At 44.2% G+C, this 20,775-nt stretch overlaps 1 protein-coding gene across 12 annotated transcripts in view; it reads right to left on the minus strand.

The window, feature by feature from the left end:
* Positions 1 to 20,775, minus strand: part of NCK2 (NCK adaptor protein 2) — a 145,365-nt gene that overhangs the window by 38,447 nt on the left and 86,143 nt on the right. For 11 of the 12 annotated variants that reach the window (XM_081833322.1, XM_081833320.1, XM_081833319.1 and 8 more), the window contains one exon: positions 2,223 to 2,464. In XM_081833322.1, the coding sequence (XP_081689448.1) occupies positions 2,223 to 2,448 (226 nt within the window). In that variant the 5' untranslated portion in view covers positions 2,449 to 2,464. The remainder of the gene's footprint in view (positions 1 to 2,222; positions 2,465 to 20,775) is intronic. The other variant, XM_031019205.2, reaches the window with a different exon arrangement.

A 20,775-nucleotide genomic window follows, 5' to 3' on the forward strand; every position in this document is an offset into this window, starting at 1 on the left:
ATGCTGAGAGCCACAGTACCCCCAGCACCCAGCACCCAGCACCGGGAGGAGCTAGTGGAATGAAGTTCCTCTATGCTGAGAGCCACAGTATCCCCAGCACCCAACACCGGGAGGGGCTGGTGGAGTGAGGTTCCTCTATGCTGAGAGCCACAGTACCCCCAGCACCCAGCACCCAGCACCGGGAGGAGCTAGTGGAATGAAGTTCCTCTATGCTGAGAGCCACAGTACCCCCAGCACCCAGCACCAGGAGCAGCTGGTGCAGTGAGGCTCCTCTGTGACGAGAGGCCCACAGTTCCCCAGCACACCAAGCAGATCACAGCTCGAGAAAAAGTAGACACGGAGTGAGACATCTGGTTAATGGTTTCCATTTGAGGCTTTGTCTTTTCTCCTTCTACCAAATAAAGGAAAAAAAAAAAAAATGACAAGGTATTCCAGGGCATTTCTAGATAGTTCGGAGTGCTTGCTTTGTCTTATTTCCCTTCCAATCATTTCATTCAATTTCCCAATATTAAAAAATGGATAAGAAAGAAAACAAAGCAAGTCAAGGATGTTCAGCAGGTCCCAAAGAAGGTACTTTGGTGGGCGAGAGGCTGAAATTGGAAAAAATAAATAAAATTAAGCTCAGGTATTTATCTGTTCATGCTAACTGCATTTCTGCCAAAGTTAATTAAGAGTTATAGGTAAAGGACAACAATGTTTCTTTCAAAGTGACTTGGGAAAAAAAAATTACAGGGGTATCAGGTTAGTGGAAAAAAGAATCAGACTGCTCACGCAAAATGAAATTTCTACATCAGCCTCAGAATCTGTCATAACTGGTGTGATTCATACTCAGGCCTGTGTCTCATTTCTCTTTCCACATCACAGAAATAACCTAAGCCCTAATACAAAAACACTACCCAATAAATGAAGTCTTTAAGTGGATCTGAAGAGAGACTTAGTAAATTCTTCAAGATTGCATGTAATTTAAAATGACTACTTCGCAACACCCACTACATTCGGTGTATAATTTCCTTTCCAGTTTTCCCACTTGCTCCCTTCCCACCGCACATGAAACAAATCCTCCTGCTAAAAATAGAAAGGGAAAAGTCAAGTAAATGTAACACAGGTGATAATTTGACTTATTTCATAGCAAACTCTTAAATGATAACCAGCAGTCTCAGGTATGACCCACATTAGACTCATAAGGAGGCAACACCAACTTTTGCAAATGGCAGCTTGGCTCATCGTTCTTTGGCGAGGCCCTCACAGTTACTTCCCCACGTCATCTGAAGCAGTCACTACTGTAAGTACATCGGATGTGCACACTAAGACAAGAGCGGACACCATTAACTTTAGGTGATTCAAGGTGGCCTGGGTCACGTCGGGATACAGGGCACGTGGGAAGAAAACCAGATGACGAACCGGCTGGGTTAAGCTCCCAACACTCCGCACCCGAGTGACCGATGCCAGCCTCTGCCACCACACTGGTGCATGCCCACTGCCACCTGAGCTAACATTGGCCAGGACTGCGGTATGGGCGTCGTAAGTCTAGGAGAGGGGGAAAAAAATCCACCCGGTTCAAAGTGCTCTTTGCGCCTTCCCACTGTATGCATGAAGGCCACATGGACAGGGCTGTGGGAGACACAGAAGACCTGATGGGGTGGGCGCCTGGGTGGCTCAGATGGTTAAGGTCTGCCTTCAGCTCAGGTCATGATCTCAGGGTCCTGGGATCGAGTCCCGCATCGGGCTTCCTGCTCCTTGGGAGCCTGCTTCTCCCTCTGCCTCTCTCTCTCTGTCTCTAATGAATAAATAAATAAAATCTTAAAAAAAAAAAAATTAAAAAAAAAAAAAAGAAAAGACCTGATGGGGTGACGTGGGCAGAGCGGCTGACATTTCTGGAGGTGGTAATTGCACGTCAGGAACCTCCAGAATATTGATGTCAGGAGACAGAGACACATGCAGGGGTCCCCAACACGCAGAAGTGTCAACTTCCATAAGACTCCAGACTCTAATATCTCCAGGAAAAGACAAACATGGTACTTCTCCACCGTGATCGCTTCATTTTCAGAGATTTAAAAAAAAGACAACTAGAAAGATGTCAACTTTAAAACAGACCTTTTTAAAAACACACACATGAACTAAAAAGATGAACGCTCTCTCCTCAAAAATGCAAGGCTTCCTTGCCTTCCCTCACAGGAAGTAGTTCAGCTCTAATCCGGGTCCTACCGAGTGGGCACACTCACCTAGCGTGTCCTTCAGGTTCTTCACAAGGGAGCCCTTCTTCAGGCTGTTCTTCCTCTCCACGTAGTTGGAGGGCACGTAGCCCGTCCGGTTGGCCGCGTTCCTCACCCGCCACCATGTCTTAGAGTCGTCCAGCAGCCATAGGCGCTCGTTTTTCTTGATGTCCAGCTCCTGGTCCTGCTGGGCAGTGTAGTCCCACTTTGCTATCACAATAACTTCCTCTGTCATCTTTCATGGAGTCCTTCTGCCAGCAAAACATTTGGAGATGCTCATTAGAGAACCAACCAAACACTTCATCCTGCGTATCAACTTGAAAAATTACGCATTGACAGCTTTTATTAAAACTTGGCAACCAGTTTCCTCCTGGGTCTTGAAATAACCTTAAGATGACCTTCTTTCAACAAGCTTCAGTATTTTGTTTAGAAACGGCAACCTAATAAAACAAATCCTCATTTTGTATACTGGGAAATCTGCCTGCTGTGCCAAAACCGAAAACAAACTTTCCAAAAATTCTAAGTAACAATGTCATAATTAAATGTGTTCACTTGATTAAGTAATGGCAGCTCCTTGTAGCTGCTATGTTTACATCCACTGTCTCAAGATATACTGAATTTTATGAACGCATTTAATGTACACACACACCCAAACTGCCCTTATAAATTAAAACTAAAATAAATGTGGTATCCTGGGTGGGCTCCTGAAACAGAAAAAGGAAATTAGTGGAAACAGTGGTGAAATCTGAGTAAGATCTAGTTAACAGTAACACATACCAATGTTCATCCCTTAGTTTTGACAAATGTACCATGGCTGTGGGAGAGGTTAACACTAAATGGTAAACAGAGGAAAAGGTATATGGGGAATGCTCTGTACTACCTTTGCAATTTTTCTATACATGTAAAATTACTCTTGAGGGGCACCTTGGTGGCTCAGTTGGTTAAGCGTCTGCCTTTGGCTCAAGTCATGATCCCAGGGTCCTTGGATTGAGCCCCACATTGGGCTCTCTGCTCAGTGGGGAGCCTGCTTCTCCCTCTGCCTTTGCCCTTCCCCCACTCATGCTCTCTTTCTCTCTCTCTCAAATAAATAAATAAAATCTTTAACAAAATAAAATAAAATTACTCTTGAAACCTGCACAAGGGTGTTTATAGCAGCTTCACTCATAATTGGCAAAATTTGGAAGTGATCAAGATTTCCTTCAGGAGGTGAATGAATAAACTGTGGTACATCCAGGTAATGGAATATTACTCAGTGATAAAAAGAAATGAGTTATCAAGCCATGAAAGGCATTGCTAAGTAAAGAAGCAACTCTGTAAACGCCACCCACTGTCTCATTCTCACGAAGACCCTCTCCTTGATGAAACTTTAGTCAGGCTCCTCTGAATCCTCTTCCCAGACTAAGCCTCAACATCTATCTCTTCATGTCCCAATTTTACCATGAATCCTGCTAAGCTGGTTGAGCCAGAATCCTCCACTCTTACCCAGGGGACGCCTCATCGCCTGGCCTGCCTTCAGGAAGAATCCTGTCAGGTCAGTTTAGTCAGAATCCCTCCCTTACCCCTGATGTTTCCTCTCAGTAACCATCCATTCATCTATGGCCTACCTTACTCCCTGATAATGAACTCCTATTTTTCCTTCTTGTATTTAGAATTGAGCCCAAATGCAACTCCCTTGTAGTAATGCCTCTCAGTAAAGTCTGCCTTACCCCTCTTTAAAAAGTGTCGTGGTGCACCTGGGTGGCTCAGTCGTTAAGCATCTGCCTTCGGCTCAGGTCATGATCCCAGGTTCCTGGGGTCGAGTCCCGCTGGGGCTCCCTGCTTAGCGGGAAGCCTGCTTTTCCCTCTCCCACTCCCCCTGCTTGTGTTCCCTCTCTTGCTGTGTCTCTCTCTCTGTCAAATAAATAAATAAATAAAATCTTTAAAAAATAATAAATAAATAAATAAATAAATAAATAAAATAAAAAGTGTCATGGATATTTTTCTCTTTAACAATGCCAACTCTATGACATTCTGGAAAAAGCAAAGCAACGGAGACAGTAAGAAGATCAGTGGTTGCCAGGGGTGATGGAGGAGGGTGGGACGAACAGGTGGAGCGTAAGATTTTTAAAGCCGTGAAACTGCTCTGTATGATACTTTAATAGTGGATATACGTCATTATACATTTGTCGAGACCCGTAAAATATGCAACACCAAGAGTGAACCATATATAAGATCATCCCAAAATACAAAGTTTATTAAAACAAGAAATAAATATAGTATATTATACATCTAGTTAAGTCAGTTCTGGAAGTAATATATAGCAAAGGCATAACTGAATGACTAAAATGAATATAGTTATCAACTATGTCAGCAGCTCCCTACTTTCTGGGTACAAGATGGCCCAGTATTTTTTCCAGCAGAAAAATTCAATATTCAGTCCTTCAACTGACTAGGCTTCCTTAAAACTTGGAAGGAAGGGATAATGGAAAGACTCCTGACTAAAACCCTCCTCCCCTCTGACAGAGACAATTTCTCATTACCTTCTAGGGATGACTTTAGGATGATAGAGGGAACCAGTGTGCACTGACTCCACGGAAGCACGAATACCATTTTTAAATAACATGACACTTTCTACTAGATGCTAAAGAGACTTATAAATAATACATGTTCTCCTGTTTCTTGAATTAACTTCCAAATTTAGAGATAACAAACCTTTCAGGAAGGAGGAAATATTTAATAATCCTTATGCATAATGTATGTGACATCCAAGAGGACAGAGTTTACACAATGCTTATTTCCAAACTGTAGACCATTTTGTTACATACTTTTGGGAAATCTCCAGTCCATACTATGTATCTCTCTCTCTCCTGACCTTTCTGTCAGGGTTAAACTTTTTGAAGTCATAAAGGCAGTTTTTCTTTCTTTCTTTTTTTTTTAATAATAATGAGATCAGTAATAGGATTGGGGCTCAGAGAATATCTCATTTGAATACCAGGTTAGTTTCTTAATTACACAGTTTTCAAGAGAGTTTTTATTTTATTTTTATTTTTTTTTTTAATTCTTATTTATTTGACACAGAAAGAGAGAGAGACAGCGAGAGAGGGAACACAAGCAGGGGGAGTGGGAGAGGGAGAAGCAGGCTCCTGGCTGAGCAGGGAGCCTGATGCGGGGCTCAATCCCAGTACCCTGGGATCATGACCTGAGCCGAAGGCAGACGCTTAACAACTGAGCCACCCAGGCGCCCCAAGAGAGTTTTTAACAAGACCAGCCCATCACATAAGGCCAATCAGAGCAATTTATTACTTTCCTGCGTGATTTAACTGCATGAACAGCAGTTAAGGAAGGAGCTAGCCAGGCAGGGTATGCTTCAGTGTATACTGACATCACTGGAGCTTAAACACATATGGTGTCTGGGCTCTACCACAGACCAATTAGATCAGAATCTTGAGGAGTGAGGTCTGAGCATCAGGTTTTTACAGTTCATCTTTCTGACAGGCCTTAGAAGGGAAAAACCAAGTCAGAGGGAACTGAGTCACAAAATGCCACTGCAGGATGCTTTCCTTGGTTGTTAGACCTGTGTATGATCACGAGAATTTTGAGTGTGTGATGGGTACCTGACGCAGGTCAACTCGTTTAATCTCCAGAACACCCACCTTTCAGGGAGGTGTTATCTTTTAGGAGACTGAGGATCACAGAGATTAAGTGACGTGCTGAATAACAGAATCGGGATCTGAGCCCAGGTCTGTGGACTCCCAAATCTGTGCTCATGTGCCCCCTTCTGGGGTAGGTGGCTGGGTGAGGGTCTAATGCGTGATCTGCATTTTGATGGGCTTATTCCAACCCAGGAAATCTAGGATGAAAATTAAAAGTTCCCTCGCACCTAGAAAATGATAGCAATGGGTGTCAAACCTATTCTAATTGATTTAGGACAACTTCCCATCAATATAAAAACTTCACGAGGCCAGCCAATCAATAACTGCCTCACTCCAGGGAAGTCAGCCAATCAATAGGTGCTTTGACCCAGTGCTTCAAAGAGCTAGCCAATCAACAACCATCTCACCCCAACGGAGTCCACCAATCAACAACCGCCTCACCCCAATGGTAATAGAGTCCACCAATCAATAAACACCTTACTCCAGTGTTTCTGAATGTTAGCCAATCAACAGCAGTCCCAATGGAAAGAAGACGAGAAGGGAGTAAAAGCAGGGGCGATGGAAAGAGGTGATGCTGAACCAGGTATATGGCAGGAAACCGGGATGTGGGGAAAAGGGAAAAGAGGCTGATTTCAGTCTTAGAAGATGGGAAGGATTGGGGGGGGGGGGGCGGCAGTGGAGGCAGAGGGGGGCTCTCCAGGCCAGAAAGGTGTGAGCAAGAACCAGAGGGTAGAACACATTACTAAGCAAAAGAATTAAGAATAAATGACTCCAGAAAGTCATTTAAAATAAAAAGTAAACAGAAAATGTATCTCTGGATTTTTTTTTTTTAAGTTTTTAATTCCAGTTAACAGACACTGTAATATTAGTTTCAGGTGTATGATACAGTGATTCAACACTTCCATACAACACCCAGTGCTCATGACAACTGCACTCCTTAATCCCCATCACCTATCTCCCCCATCTTCCCACCCACCTCCCCTCTGGGAACCATCAGTTTGTTCTCTGTTAAGAGTCTGTTTCTTGGTTTGCCCCTCTCTCTCTTTATTCCCCTTTGCTCGTTTTGTGAAATCATTTGGTATTTGTCTTTCTCTGACTGACTTATTTCACTTAGCATTATACCCTCTAGATCCAGCCATGTTATTGCAAATGGCAAGAGTTCACTCTTTATGGCTGAGTAATATTCCTTTGTATGTATATACCACATCTTCCTTACCCATTCATCAGTCGAGGGGACACTTGGGCTGCTGCCAAAAGTTGGCTATTGTAAATAATGTAATAACCTAGGGGTGCATGTACCCCTCTGTATTAGTGTTTCTGTATTCTTTGGCTCAATACCCAGTAGTGTGATTGCTGAATCATATGGTAGTTCTAGTTTTAACTTTTTGAAGAACATCCATACTGTTTTCCACAGTGGCTGCACCGGCTTACATTCCCACCAACAGTGCAAGAGAGCTCCTTTGGATATCCTCTGGTTTTGTTTTTGTTTTCGTTTCTTTTTTTTTAAGCCATTTCAATGTGAAGTTCAGTACCCTTCCCCCACCCCGCATATCACCCTGTATCCAGCAGAGGTTTCATCTTTCTTTTCTTTGCCAACACAGGTTGGAAAAGCACCTGGAGGCCCGTCTGGAGGGAACTGCAGGTTGGCCAAGAGTTCAAATTCCACCCCTTTGGCTCAGGGGCCCAAGAGGAGGCCATGTTAGTTTCAGTGAAGAGTCAGTTGCCTCAGCATGTAGGATATATTGGAATAGAAAGAGATGCAGCTGAATCAAGATTATTCCATAATAAAATTAGATTTAATTTTCTAATAGCAAAAAGCCTTAACAGAAGAAAGTCTGAAAAAGTACACTCTAACTGCTGAATATTAAGTGAGACAGTATTCTGATTTAGTCTAAGAATCACAGAGGTCAGATCCCAAGAATTATGCACATTTATCACTCCAGCTTAGGCAGTTCAAGAATCTCATTTTTACCTTTGTTAACTACAGCTAATTAAGTCATCATGTAGGTCTAACCAACAGAAAGAAGAGCCACATATTTGATATTATACAGACAGATCCTATCTTAGATGTCCTGTGGCCACTCTAGAATAGAGCTTAGCAAGAACCTCATGTCATATTGGATAAAAGAAATCCTCAAGGAACCTAGCAAACAAAGCTGCTTTTTCAAGATTTAGGTGGGAGAAGATTAAAAAAAAAAAAGGTCTAGAATAGCTATAAAAACTTTATTGGCTCAAAAGTTTTCCCTAATTGCTAAAATAACATCGATCCTATTCTAGGACCCTATTTTCTTTCTAAAAACAATCCTGTTAACTGCATCTTGCTGGGTTATGGTGGGGTTACATACTACTCATAACAGCCCGGGTTCCTCCAACACCCCAAAATGATCATAGGTGTTTCCAGAGAGGTCTCCGGGACCAACCTGAGCCACTCGGTCCTAATGACAAAGAGAAGACATGAGTCAAGGGGCTGGGATTCTAAGCTTAGCTAAACCACGTTTAGGTCCACCGAAGAGTTCAGCTTATTCTGTAAAATGGGAATAACAGTACTTGCCCGGCCTCACAAGAATAGTCTTAATGCTCAGGAGAAGCAGGATAATGTAGTGTTTAAGAGGGTGAGGTCTGGTGTCATACAGACATGGGTTGGAGTCCCGCTCTGCCATGTTAGCCCAGCTGCCTTTCGTACAACATGGGATAATAAGAGCACCTCACTTGGGAGCTTGTGAAAAAAGCCCTAAGCACACTGTCCAGCACAGAAAAGACTCAAGAACAGGAGGGGCGCCTGGGTGGCTAAGTTGTTGGGTGTCCGCCTTTGGCTCAGGTCATGATCCCAGGGTCCTGGGATCGAGCCCTGCATCAGGCTCCCTGCTCAGCAGGAAGCCTGCTTCCCCTTCTCCCACTCCCCCTGCTTGTGTTCCCTCTCTCGCTGTGTCTCTGTCAAATAAATAAATAAAATCTTTAAAAAAAAAAGAATAGGAGCCACAGGGTACAGAAGATATATTTATATACAATAGAATATTTCTCAGCCATAAAAAAGAATGAGATCTTGCCATCTGCGACAACATGGATGGGCCTAGAGGGTATTATGCTAAGTGAAATAAGGCAGGGAAAAAGAAAACCATATGATTTCATGCGTATGTGGAATCTATAAAATCTAGAAAACAAAACAAACAAACAAACAAACAAACACAGATTCTTGAATACAACTGGTGGTTGCCAGAAGGGAAGCCAGTAGGAGAAGGGACAAAATCGATCGATCAAAGGGATTAAGTGGTACAAACTTTCAGTTATAAAATAAACAAGTCACGGATAAGTACAGCATAGGAATATAGTCGATAATATTCTAATACTGTTTTATAGTGAGAGATGGTGACTACACTTATCGTGGTGAGCACTGAGTCATGTACAGAATTGTCGAATCACTATGTTGGACCCCAGAAACTAACATAACATTGTATGTCAGTTATGCTGCAAAAAAAAAAAAAGAAAAAAGAACGAGAATTACAGTCATAATTAAAACCCTCTGTACACTGCAGCATACTTTACAAAGGTAAGGTGGGGCTATGTTCTAGTGCCTCCTTCCTTCAGTCAGTCAGGATTCCCTGAGCACTTCCTATGCAGCATTCTTCCAAGGCGGACCCGGGTGTCTGCTCTCTTGTGAGTCAAGCCTGAGGCACAAGGAGCACCTCCACAGAGACACGACCCCTGACCTCCCCATCTAAGGCAATATCACTGTTGGGGCCTCTCCTGTCCCGAGGTCATTTAGTGGACAGTTTACTGCTTTACTTCCTGACCAGTGCCACCTGAGATGGCCTGTCTGCCTATTTACTGTCTGGGAGGTCCCACGGTGTGACAGCGGCTGTTTGGGCTTTAGCCGTCTGCTGTGATGGGACGCTCAAGCATAGGAGAGACTGATAATTCAAGGGTAATATACATCTGCCTCCTGGGACATGGCTCAGGCAACCGAGTGTCCGCCTCTTGGTTTCGGCTCAGGTCATGATCTCAGACCCTCAGCACAGAGTGCGCTTGAGATTCTCTCTCTCCTTCTCCCGCTGCCCCTCCCCCCTACACTCTCTCTCTCTAAATAAAAATAAATCTTAAAAAAAAGAAATTAAAGAAATACACACACACACACAATCTGCCTCATTTACCCTTCTACCAACAAACCAATTTAGCCCACTGCAGAAAAGACCAGAGCCACAGAGCTTTAAAAGACTGCCAATCCCACTTTGCAATATAAACCTTACATGGACAGAATAGAATTTCTTGAACTTAAGTCAAAACACATAGGTAGATAAGTAGACAGAGCAAAACGGTGTAGCTTTTTACCCCTAGAAAATTAACTTGGAATTTCAGAAAAATATGTATGTTCACACGTGGAATATAGACCTATCAAAATATATGTCTATGGGCAAACAAATGTAGAGAGTAATCATGTAGGAAAAGAAATTAAGACTACGTGAAAAAAATTATTGCCCTCCCTACCTTGATTTTTAACATACAGTCTGAATTAGTCAAATAATATAATCTAGTTCACTATGGGTCTAAAGGATTTTTTTTCCTTTTTAATATTTCATGTCTTCAATGCAGTCAACCAATTATTATGGAAATTCACTTAAATACAGGCTTTTAGATGAGGTAAGAAAGAATGAGAGCACCCCCAAAGGTATCGCGAACCTAGTATCTACAAACCTGCGAATGTGTTAGATTACATAGCAGAGGGTAATTAAGGGTGCTCATCAGCTCATTTTGAGAAGGGCAGATTATTCTGGATGGCCTCGGTGGGCCCAAGGCAATCACTGAAGTCCTTATCAGCAGGAGGCAGAAGTCAGAAAGTTGGAGACGCTGCACTGCTTCATTTGAAGACACAGGAAGGCACTGTGAGCCAAGGTAAGAAGGCAGCTCTAGACGCTGGAAAAGGTAAGGAGCAGATTCTCCCTCAAAGCCTCCAGAAGGAACACAGCCCTGCCAAAACCCTGATTTTAGCCCTGTGAGCCCAGGGATTGGATTTCTGGCCTCCAGAAACGTGAAGAGGATAAGCCTAGGCTGCATTAAGCCACCCAGTGTGTGGCGAGACTCGCCACAGCAGCCAACAGCAAACCCACGCAGTGAGTAATTATGCTAAGGCCGGTCCAAAAAGGGAACACCTTCTACGTCTTCCCTCCTGAATTACAATGTCTTTGTCCCTTGGTGTCTATCTTTAAAAATAGTACATTTGCATTAAGGAGATCTACTCAAAGAAAGAGTCCCAGAAGCAACTGAGATACCTTATAACTTCCTTATTAAAGTTTCAAGTTGTGTTGTAGATAAAAGACTTGCCAGATGCCAACTAATTTGACAGGAGTTGGCAGGAACCTGTGGTACCCTGTGGGGGAACAGAAAGTCCAGTTGGTGGCTTTTTACAAGCAGGATCACTAATTACAGCTAATACACTTCCATTTTAAGTAGGACACAATATGGAATCCAGTGGCTGTTCCAATTCTCAGTAAGTTAATTAAGCCATGACAAGAGTCAAGGTCCTTCTACTTCCCTAAGGCACACAAATACACTACATGTAAAAGAGAAAATAAGTAATAGCGTGAGGCTCACTGCACCTTTATTCCACAGAGGGGGAGAAGTGCCAATACAAGCTGCCAACGGAGTGGTGGAGGGGTGCACGGTCGTACGTGAGCAACACCATCCACCTTGTCCCCGCACGACACTGCTGTGTATGCACTAGCTCATCAAATGTTTACAGCAACCTTCTGAAAAAGAAGTTATCTACAGGTATATTCAATGAATGATCATCCCAGGGCATAATTAAATATCCTATCCAAATCCACAAGGCTGTGAAGGGCCTGGGCGGGGATTTGAAGCCTAAGCTTTATATCCGTTATCCTCCATGGCCTGGGAGTGTTTGCTGGCAGCAGAATTTTGCAGCATGGCTAAAGAAAGAAATGCCAAGGGCAAGGTAGATACTGATACATAAGAACCAAATTTCAATTTCTTTCTGATAAATTGGTAAGTGAAAATCCTAAGGGAGAAAGAGACAGGAGCTCCCAGTCTTCCACGTGCGATCCGGGAAGGCCCTGTTGGCTTTTTAATATCCCACTGGAGGAGGGGTAAAGGCAGACTAAACCAGATGCAAGGGAAGTTTCCCGGTTCTCAAACACGAAGTTGAAGAGCTCAGTTCCTCCCCTGGTGCAGGAGCAGGTCCATTGGTACTACTGTCACCCTGAGCAGATGGCCACCTCCCTGCAGCTGCTCCTGCTAAGCATGGCGGAACGGGACAGGGCTGAGGCTTCCAATGCACTAAGAGCCAGGTGGGTTATTTTGGATAAGGTCTTTTTTATCATTTGTTGCTAATTTTACTGGATCATAGAGCCTGTGGCCTGTAAAGTCTCTGAATTTGCAAAGGTTTCCTTTGTGATTATTCCTCTCCAGCTGGAGAAGGCCAGGGTTTGAAATGCAGTCTTAGCACCAACCAGGCAGGTGACGTTGGAGGAAGTTGCCTAACTTCTCTGACCTCCATGGCTGTGTTTGTCGACGGGGTTGGGGCTTCTGTGAGGACGAAATGACACAATCCACAGGAAGTACCCTCTACCTGGTCCATGCTGGATACATGGTAGACATTCTTGCTCCCCCTACATCATGTGATGCCAAATCACAAGACTTGCTAGACTTCAGTGTAGCCTTTACAGGGATTCAAAAATACATTACCCTAGATTATGATAGTGTCATTTAAAAAGAGTGAGAGAATTTAAAATAACAGTAAGACCCAATGCTCTAGGGTAGTGTCATAAAATTGAGATGCCATAGCGCCATCAATCCTATTTTGGAGTTTTACCAAGAGGTCCCAATGGGTCTTGGGTACACCCTGGCTCCCAAGGTGGCTAATACGAATGATAAGAGCTTGCATTCAGCCTAGAGAGAATTTTCATGTGTCCACAGTACTTATCACAATACATTTTATAGAAAGTTCGTGTAGCCAAGTTATTTCCAAAACATAATTTTTTTTTAAAGATTTTATTTGAGAGAGAGAAAGACAGCGAGCGCATGAGAAGGGGGAGGGGCAGAGGGAGAAGCAGACTCCCCGCTGAGCTGGACGTGGGGCTTGATCCCGAGACTCTGGGATCATGACCTGAGCCAAAGGCAGACACCCAACCAACCGAGCCACCCAGGCGCCCCTCAAAACATAAATTTAAAGTATTTGTTGAGGTTTATTCCAGAGCACCAGCCAGTGAAACAATACCCAAGACAGGGGGTCACTGGCTTTTTCTTCTCCTCCTCTTCTGCTGCTCCCCCCTGGTGCTCCTGGCCCCTTTCCCACCCCCGGAGCTCTGCAAGCAAGCTCCCTTCCCACTGCAGGCCCCAGGGCTCCTGCTCCCGGGCTGCTATTCCTGGGGCTGTAGGCTCTGCGGCACACCAGCATTTCTCCCTGCCCACAGGGCTTGTCCTCATGACCCAGAGCAGCACTGACCACTTTTTAAAGACTGATTACAGTAAGTATTAGCAGAAGCTCAAGCACACAATCTGCCACATGACTTCTTTTTAAAAATTGTGGTAAAATACACTTAACATAAAATTTACCATTTTAACTAATTTTAAGGGTACAGCTCAGTGGCATTAAGTACATTTACACTGTTGCACAACCTCCATCTCCAGAACTTTCTCGTCTTCTAAAATTGAAACCAGACACCCATTATACACTAGTTTCCCCACCCGCCCCAAGCAACCACCATTCTACTTTCTGTCTCTATGGATATGACTACTCGTGTAAGTAGAATCATACAATGTTTGTCCCTTTTGTGCCTGGCTTATTTCACTCAGCATAAAGTCCTCAAGGTTCATCTACGTTGTAGCAAGTGTCAGAATTTCCTTCCTTTTTAAGTCTGAAAAATATTCCATTGTATGTATCAACCACTTCCACCTCTTGATTATTATGAATCACACTGCTGTGAACGTGAATGGGCAAATATTTCTCCAAGAAATTAATTAATTAATTCTTTGGGGTATGTACCCCAAAGTGGACTGGATCATATGGTAATTCTATTTTAGTTTTTTTGAGGGGCCTCCATCCTCTTTTCCATAAAGCCAGCACCATTTTCCATCCCCACCAGCAGTGCACAAAGGTCCCAATTTCTCCACATCCTCACCGATGTGTTATTTTGTTTTGTTGACAGAAGCCATCCTAGAGGGTGTGAGGTACACATAATTTCTTAAGTGAACCTTCTTTTACTGGATCCTGAAGAGGATTTGTTATTGGATGGCAATTCTCCAGAAAAGGAAAGTTTTATACTTTATAATTCATCTCGGGTTTTCTGCTGTACCCCCTCCCCATCCTTTTTTTTTTCTTTTTAAGTGAACAGTATTAATTTTTTTTTTTTAAAGATTTTATTTATTTATGACAGAGAGAGAGAGAGCGCACAGCAGGGGGAACAGCAGAGGGAGAGGGAGAAGCAGGCTTCCCGCGGAGCAGGGAGCCCGATGTGGGGCTCGATCCCAGGACCCTGGGATCATGACCTGAGCCGAAGGCAGATGCTTAACGACTGAGCCACCCAGGCGCCCCTAAGTGAACACTATTAATTTATCCTTACTACCAGGATCAGACACTTCCCAAATTGAACCATATTAAGAAAAATACCTTAAAATGTGAGTTGGCAGGAGTTCATCACCAAGCAGCTAATTTTACTATGTGAAATGCCTGGATACAACCAGAATTCCAAAGACCAGACTAAAAGTCAATACGACTCATTAGTGCCTCGGAAATTTTCCAGAAGAAATAGAATTGGGCGTTCTGTTGCTTTAGTAGAATCTGGGAAGTGCTATTTTTTACACTATTTTTAGACATAATTTACCACTCAGGCCCCGAGAGTATCCATTTTGCTAACCTTTGCTAACTGTTCTCGGTTTCTGCATGAGCCTCTTAGACATTCATCACGCTGAGAAGCAGGTTATGAACGTTAAGGCCTGAGTACCATCATTTTGGAGACTCACGGTCAATGTAATAAGCCAATTTCATTATACAGTATTAATTGTAAAACACATGGAATTCCAAACACCTGCACTGGACTTGGATCCAACAAACACCGCCTTGCACTGACCTGGAAGACATCACAGTAACGGGGTCATGAGACAAAGGAGAGCAATGGAAAAATACCCCCCCAAAAAAAGCAGACTCATAGAGGCAGAGCAGGGAAGTGGTTGCCAGTGGATGGGAAAGCGGTAGAAATGGAGAGAGGTTGGAAAAAAGGATGAAAGCTTTTTAACTGTAAGATGAATAAGGTCTGACATATCCTGTAAAACACAGTGACTACAGTTGATAACAGTGTATTGGATAACTGAAATTTGCTAAAAGAGAACTTAAATGTTGTCACCAAAACAAGAAATAAATACATGATGTGATGGATTTTTAAATTAACATCTAGGTGGGGAGAAGCCTTTCACAATGTATATGGTAAATCACCACGATGCACACTTTAAATATCTTATAATTTTATTTGCCAATTATACATCAATAAAGCTGATAACGAAAAAAAGAAAAATACTCATCTAAGAAAATGGACATTGATGGCTTTGGCAAAATCTGACCCTCCACTACCACGCCAAGGGAGTGTGAAGTATTTTCAGACAACGCATACCCACTGCTCCCAAAGTAGACACATAGTCATCGATCACCATTTTTAGGGGTTTATTAGGCCTTGCTATTTTTTCCCCACAAAAGTAACTGTTATAACTGCAATATCTATTTCATAAACATATCAAAATGTAAATGTCATGAGCTTCCTTGGTTTCCTAATGAAGTCAGCTACGTTAATCAATACCTGACCTTCTTTCTGACCACCTTATTATTCACAACCCTCTGCCTAATTCTGAAACACACACGAGTGAAACAAGTAGCACAGGGATTTTAAAAACACTATAATATCAAGGTCTCAATGTTCAAATATAATTAAGCTGCCAAAATCATTTTAGTTTTTCAGATATGCAAGGTTTATGCCCACAGTCCCAAGTATTCTATGTTTTCAATTTTCCTATTTAATGGGGGAAGAAAAATTACAGAAAGCCCTTCCGTACCTAGGCCAGGGGATGGGGAGCTTCACCCATCATGCTGAGGACAGAGCCTGGCCCAGGTCAGGTACCCAGTACATGGGGAGGGATCCTGGCTACTCTGGTTTTTTACTCACTACACATATACAACTACAAATGCTTTTGTAAAGATACTGATGTTTATTCCAAACGTGCAACTCTTTTAAGGATGCCTTGGGGCACCTGGGTGGCTCAGTTGGTTAAGAGTCTGCCTTCGGCTCAGGTCATGATCTTGGGGTCCTGGGATCGAGCCCCGCCTCGGGCTCTCTGCTCAGTGGGGAGTCTGCTTCTCCCTCTGCCTCTGCCCCTCCCCACTGCACCTTCTCTCTCTCTCTCACTTGTGTGCGCTAATACATAAAATCTTGAAAAAAAAAAAAGGATGTCTTTCCTAACATTTAAGAAAACAGAAGGAGGAAATAAAAATTTCTAACATCCATGCCTGATTTTTTGAAATAAATTTTATTTTTTAGAATGGTTTCAGTTTTCCCTACTATTAACAGACTACGTTAGAATGGTACATTGGGACAATTAATAAACCAACATTGATACATTATTAACCAGAGTCCATATTTCATTTGGATGCCCTTAGCTTTTACCTAATATTCTTTTTTCAAATCCACAATCCTGCCCAGAAGACCACATTACATTCAGTCCTCATGTCTCCTCAGGCTCCTCTTGGCTGTGACAGTTTCACAGACTTGGCTCGTCTTGATGACCTGTCCAAGTTCTGAGGGATACTTGACTTCTGTAGAATGTTCCTCGGCTGGGATGTGTCTGGTGTGTTTCTCCTCATGGGAGCGGTGTTAGTGGTTTGGGGAGGAAAAGCACAGAGGCAAAGTGCCGTTTCCATCACATGGGATCAAGGGGAGACACTACCCACATGACTCATCACTGGTGATGTTGACCTGGCTGCGGTGTGTCTGTCAGGTCTTCCCACTTCTGAGTCATTCTGTCTCTTCTCCACATTGGGCTGTTGGGAAGGACACCTCTAAGCAAAGTCCACCCTCGGGTGGGGCTTCCGCTCCATCTCCCCTCAAAGAGGTGGTGTATTCCACACAGGAGACTGGTCTCTCTTCCCCTGGTTTAAAATCCATTCATTTATTTTTATCCGTGTAGACTCATATAGATATTTTATGCTTTGGGCACAATCCTGAATTGCTTATTTATTTAGTGGCTCAAATTGTTCTAACTAACTTTGGCTGTTGGGAACTCTTTCAGTTGGCTCCTGTGTTCCTTTGATATTCCACCATCATTGTGAGTTTGTGAATGTGTGTGTGTGTGTGTGTTTTGAGTACATCCTTATGTTCCGGCATCACGAGATACTCCAGGCTCCTCCTGTACATCTCCTGCCCCAGTCCCAGAATCAGTATGTCTGACTTTATAGTAACCAGCAGTACCTACATCCCACTTCGTGCGCATTTTACTGACTCTAGCCCAGCTCGTGGGTCACAGAACTGTTGAAGAAAGTAAAGAAGCCATTCTGTGGGACTGCTGCTGTCTAGTTTTGACTAGCCTTCCCTCCTGCTAAGCAGTGCGGTTAACGATGCCTCTCCCTGATTCCTAACGTACCTGTCACTGTGTCTGCCCTGCTGACTATCCCCATCCCCTTCTCCCACCGCCTACTTCCCCTACAGCCTTGGCTGGGTCCCATCCCCCATCCTCACTAAGCAGGCCTCCCTGATCCCAGCTACAGTCTGCCGTACGTACTTCATGCTACCGCAAGTGTAATTATTTTTACCCTTGACTTAGGTGAGCCAAAACTTGGTAACAGATGTCAAGAGCACCTCAAGAGATCCCAGTTGCTATAAATCAGGGCTCTTGACAGGTCCCAAGGGGGCATTTAGAAAACTCTGGCTGCACCTACCCTACCCCTGCCCCACGGCAGCTGAAGGTGCTACAGAGGTGCTCACAACCTGCTGACCAGTCCCATTTCATACTTCTGATCACTGGCCCAAGCAAGCCCTGGGTGCTGCCCAGCAGCTCGCTCCAGGTCCTATGTGAATTCCCTCCCTTGGTCTGTAAGGGGTCTGTTTCAGATCTTCCTTCTCCCTCCACAAACATCCGCCGCCCCTTCTGCAGTCTCAGGTGATGAATGACCTTGCCTCATACTTCACTGAGAGAAACAGAAGCAGTCAGAAGGAAATGCCCACCTGTGCCTGTGAACGCACCACTTGTCCCTTTTGTTCCTGGGGGAAGCATCTGGGCAGCTTCCAGAGGCCCGTCCTCCTCTGTGCACTGGACGCCACCCCTCTGCCCCTGGAGGAACCTGCACCTCTAGTCAGTAGTCCCCCCTCCACTGTGTCATGAGTACTCTCCTCCCTTCTGGATCATCTTACCTGCACGCTGACAGCTGACACTGTCCATCAGCCCTTTCTTGAGTGCATCCCTGACTGCCCCCTCTCAGTCTCCCTGCTGGCTCCTACTTTGTTTCGGACACAGAGATGCAGCAGTAGCCAGGCTGTCTGGGTGCTCCTACTCCATCTGCTTGCCTCCTGGATGATTCCGTCCATCCTCCTGGCTCTGAGCGCCATCTTGATGCAGGCCGCTTCCAAAAGTAAATGCTCTTGCCCCTCAATGCCAGACTCTTCCACCCAAGTGCCTACATCCACCTGAATGTCTAATGTGGTCCTCAAACTGCACACGCCCGAAGACAACTCTTCATTCTCCCCACCAGAAACAAACAAAAAAAACTAATCAAGTCAACAACAACAAAACCCTCCTGTGTCTCCCACAGTGTTCCCTTCTAAGTAAATGACATAAAAGACAACCATTCATCCAGTTGCTCATCAAGCCAAAGCTCTTAGAGCCATCCTACAGCCTCTTATCATGCATGACCCACCCCACTCAGCTGACCCCTGCAGGCTCACCTTTGAAAAATGTCTCCAATCCAACCACTCCTCAACCCCTCTACTGCCCTGCTCCAAGCCAGGAGACTCTCTTGCCTGTGCCTTTCTCCTAACTGGTCTCTCTGGGCCCACCCCTCCCTGCAACGCCACTGTTGCCCTAACGACAGTGATTTGTGTCACTCCTTTGTCCAAACCTTACTGCAGCTTCCCATCACGTCATAACAGAATCCAGAGGCTTTACAAAGGCCTCAAACAACTTGATCTTGGGCCCTTTTCCTCCATGCTCGTATCCTCCTGCTCCTCACACTTTGCTGTTCCTCAGAACCACCAGGCGAGCTCTTGCCCGCAATGCCGTTACCCAGATATCTGCAGCCTCTCTGTCCAAACGTGCCCTCCCTCGCCCTGCTCTCCCTCTCCCCTATCCCATCCCTGATTCAATCCAACTCTCTGCCAAGCCCCGCCTGCCCCACCTTATCTAACACAGCTGCTGCATTCCCTCCATCCCCTCACGCTGTTTTATTTCCCTGGTACTTCCCAGGAGTACTTCATGCATGTCTTTATTGATTAATTGTCTATTTTCTCCCACTGAATATAATTTGTTGAGGACAAGGACTTTGGGTCCTTGTAAACAGAGCGCTTAGGCAGGCCTGAGCCGATGTGTGTCCCCAGCAAGCGTCTGAAGGAGTGAGTGGATGAACGGCCCATGGATGCTCTTTATCAGTAGCTGTGGACGGCCTCCACCAGAAGAATTCCCTCGTGGGTATGAGATACTGAAAGGCTGCTGTGTCCTATACTGAAGTCCTGGTTTGCAGTTTGAGTCACATTTAAGATGCTTCATCTGAGACATTCTCACTCCTTGAGATAGCCATTGTTATTCTACATAATAAGGGCTCTTGACTCATGATGGAAGCCATAGAAGAATTCCAATTAAAATTTTAAATGTTATACTATTCAGCTACTTTGAGTAAAAGGATAAAAGTACATGGAATAGACATAAATATTCATGAAATGCAGATCAATAATGAAGAGTGAATCTTCCAACTCTTTCTAGCAACTGATTAGCGCAGCAAAAGATAATGAAAGATGCCAGTTTAGGGGCGCCTGGGTGGCTCAGTCATTAAGCGTCTGCCTTCGGCTCGGGTCATGATCCCAGGCTCCTGGGATGGAGCCCCACCTCAGGCTCCCTGCTCGGCGGGAGGCCTGCTTCTCCCTCCCCCACTCCCCCTGCTTGTGTTCCCTCTCTCAATGTCTCTCTCTCTGTCAAATAAATAAATAAAATCTTTAAAAAAAAAAGAAAGATGCCAGTTTAGGCAAGCCCACAACACGTCTGAAAACGCACAGTCCGAGACCAGAGGACATACCTGGCGAAGATACTCTAAGTACTGTTGATAAAATTCCAGCACTGGAAAGCTTTGTATTTATCCTTTTGACCCCCAATTTTGAAACACGCAGTTGAACACTGAAACACCACCAAGTGGATGTGGTCCTTTCAGCAGAGCTATAAGAATATAAGATTCCCTTTTACGTGAAAGCATTAAAGTTTGTAACTAGTGGTATCCTTTGCTGGCATAATAAAAGACTCTATTCTCGTTAAAAGAATGTCTGGATTCTCAAGTAGGAATTCTCGACTTCCACAGATTAAAATCTGATGAAATAACCTTGAAAAGAAACCGTTGTAAGCACCGTACATAATGACAAAGGGCCGGCATTTAGAAGACATAAAAACCCTTCAATTCCAGAAGAAAAAGACCAACAGCTCAATTGAAAAGCAGGCCAAGGACACGGTCCTGGCACAGAAGGGCAGCATAAATGGTGACCACACACCCCAAAAGCTCTGCCCTGTTCACGATTTGAGAGCATAGTAAGTACGACGCCTTTTGGCTCCAGATGGATAAAAATGAGACAGACTGATTGAGACAGGTGTTAGGAAGGCTGGAGAAACGAAAACGGAAGGACCGCTATGAAAGACGACTTGGGACTCTTCCAGGAAGCTCGACATGGCCTGCCGTACACATCCTC

The sequence above is a fragment of the Leptonychotes weddellii genome, chromosome 10 (assembly GCF_054177405.1).
Source record: "Leptonychotes weddellii isolate Sample4059 chromosome 10, ASM5417740v2, whole genome shotgun sequence".
Lineage (NCBI taxonomy): Eukaryota > Metazoa > Chordata > Mammalia > Carnivora > Phocidae > Leptonychotes > Leptonychotes weddellii.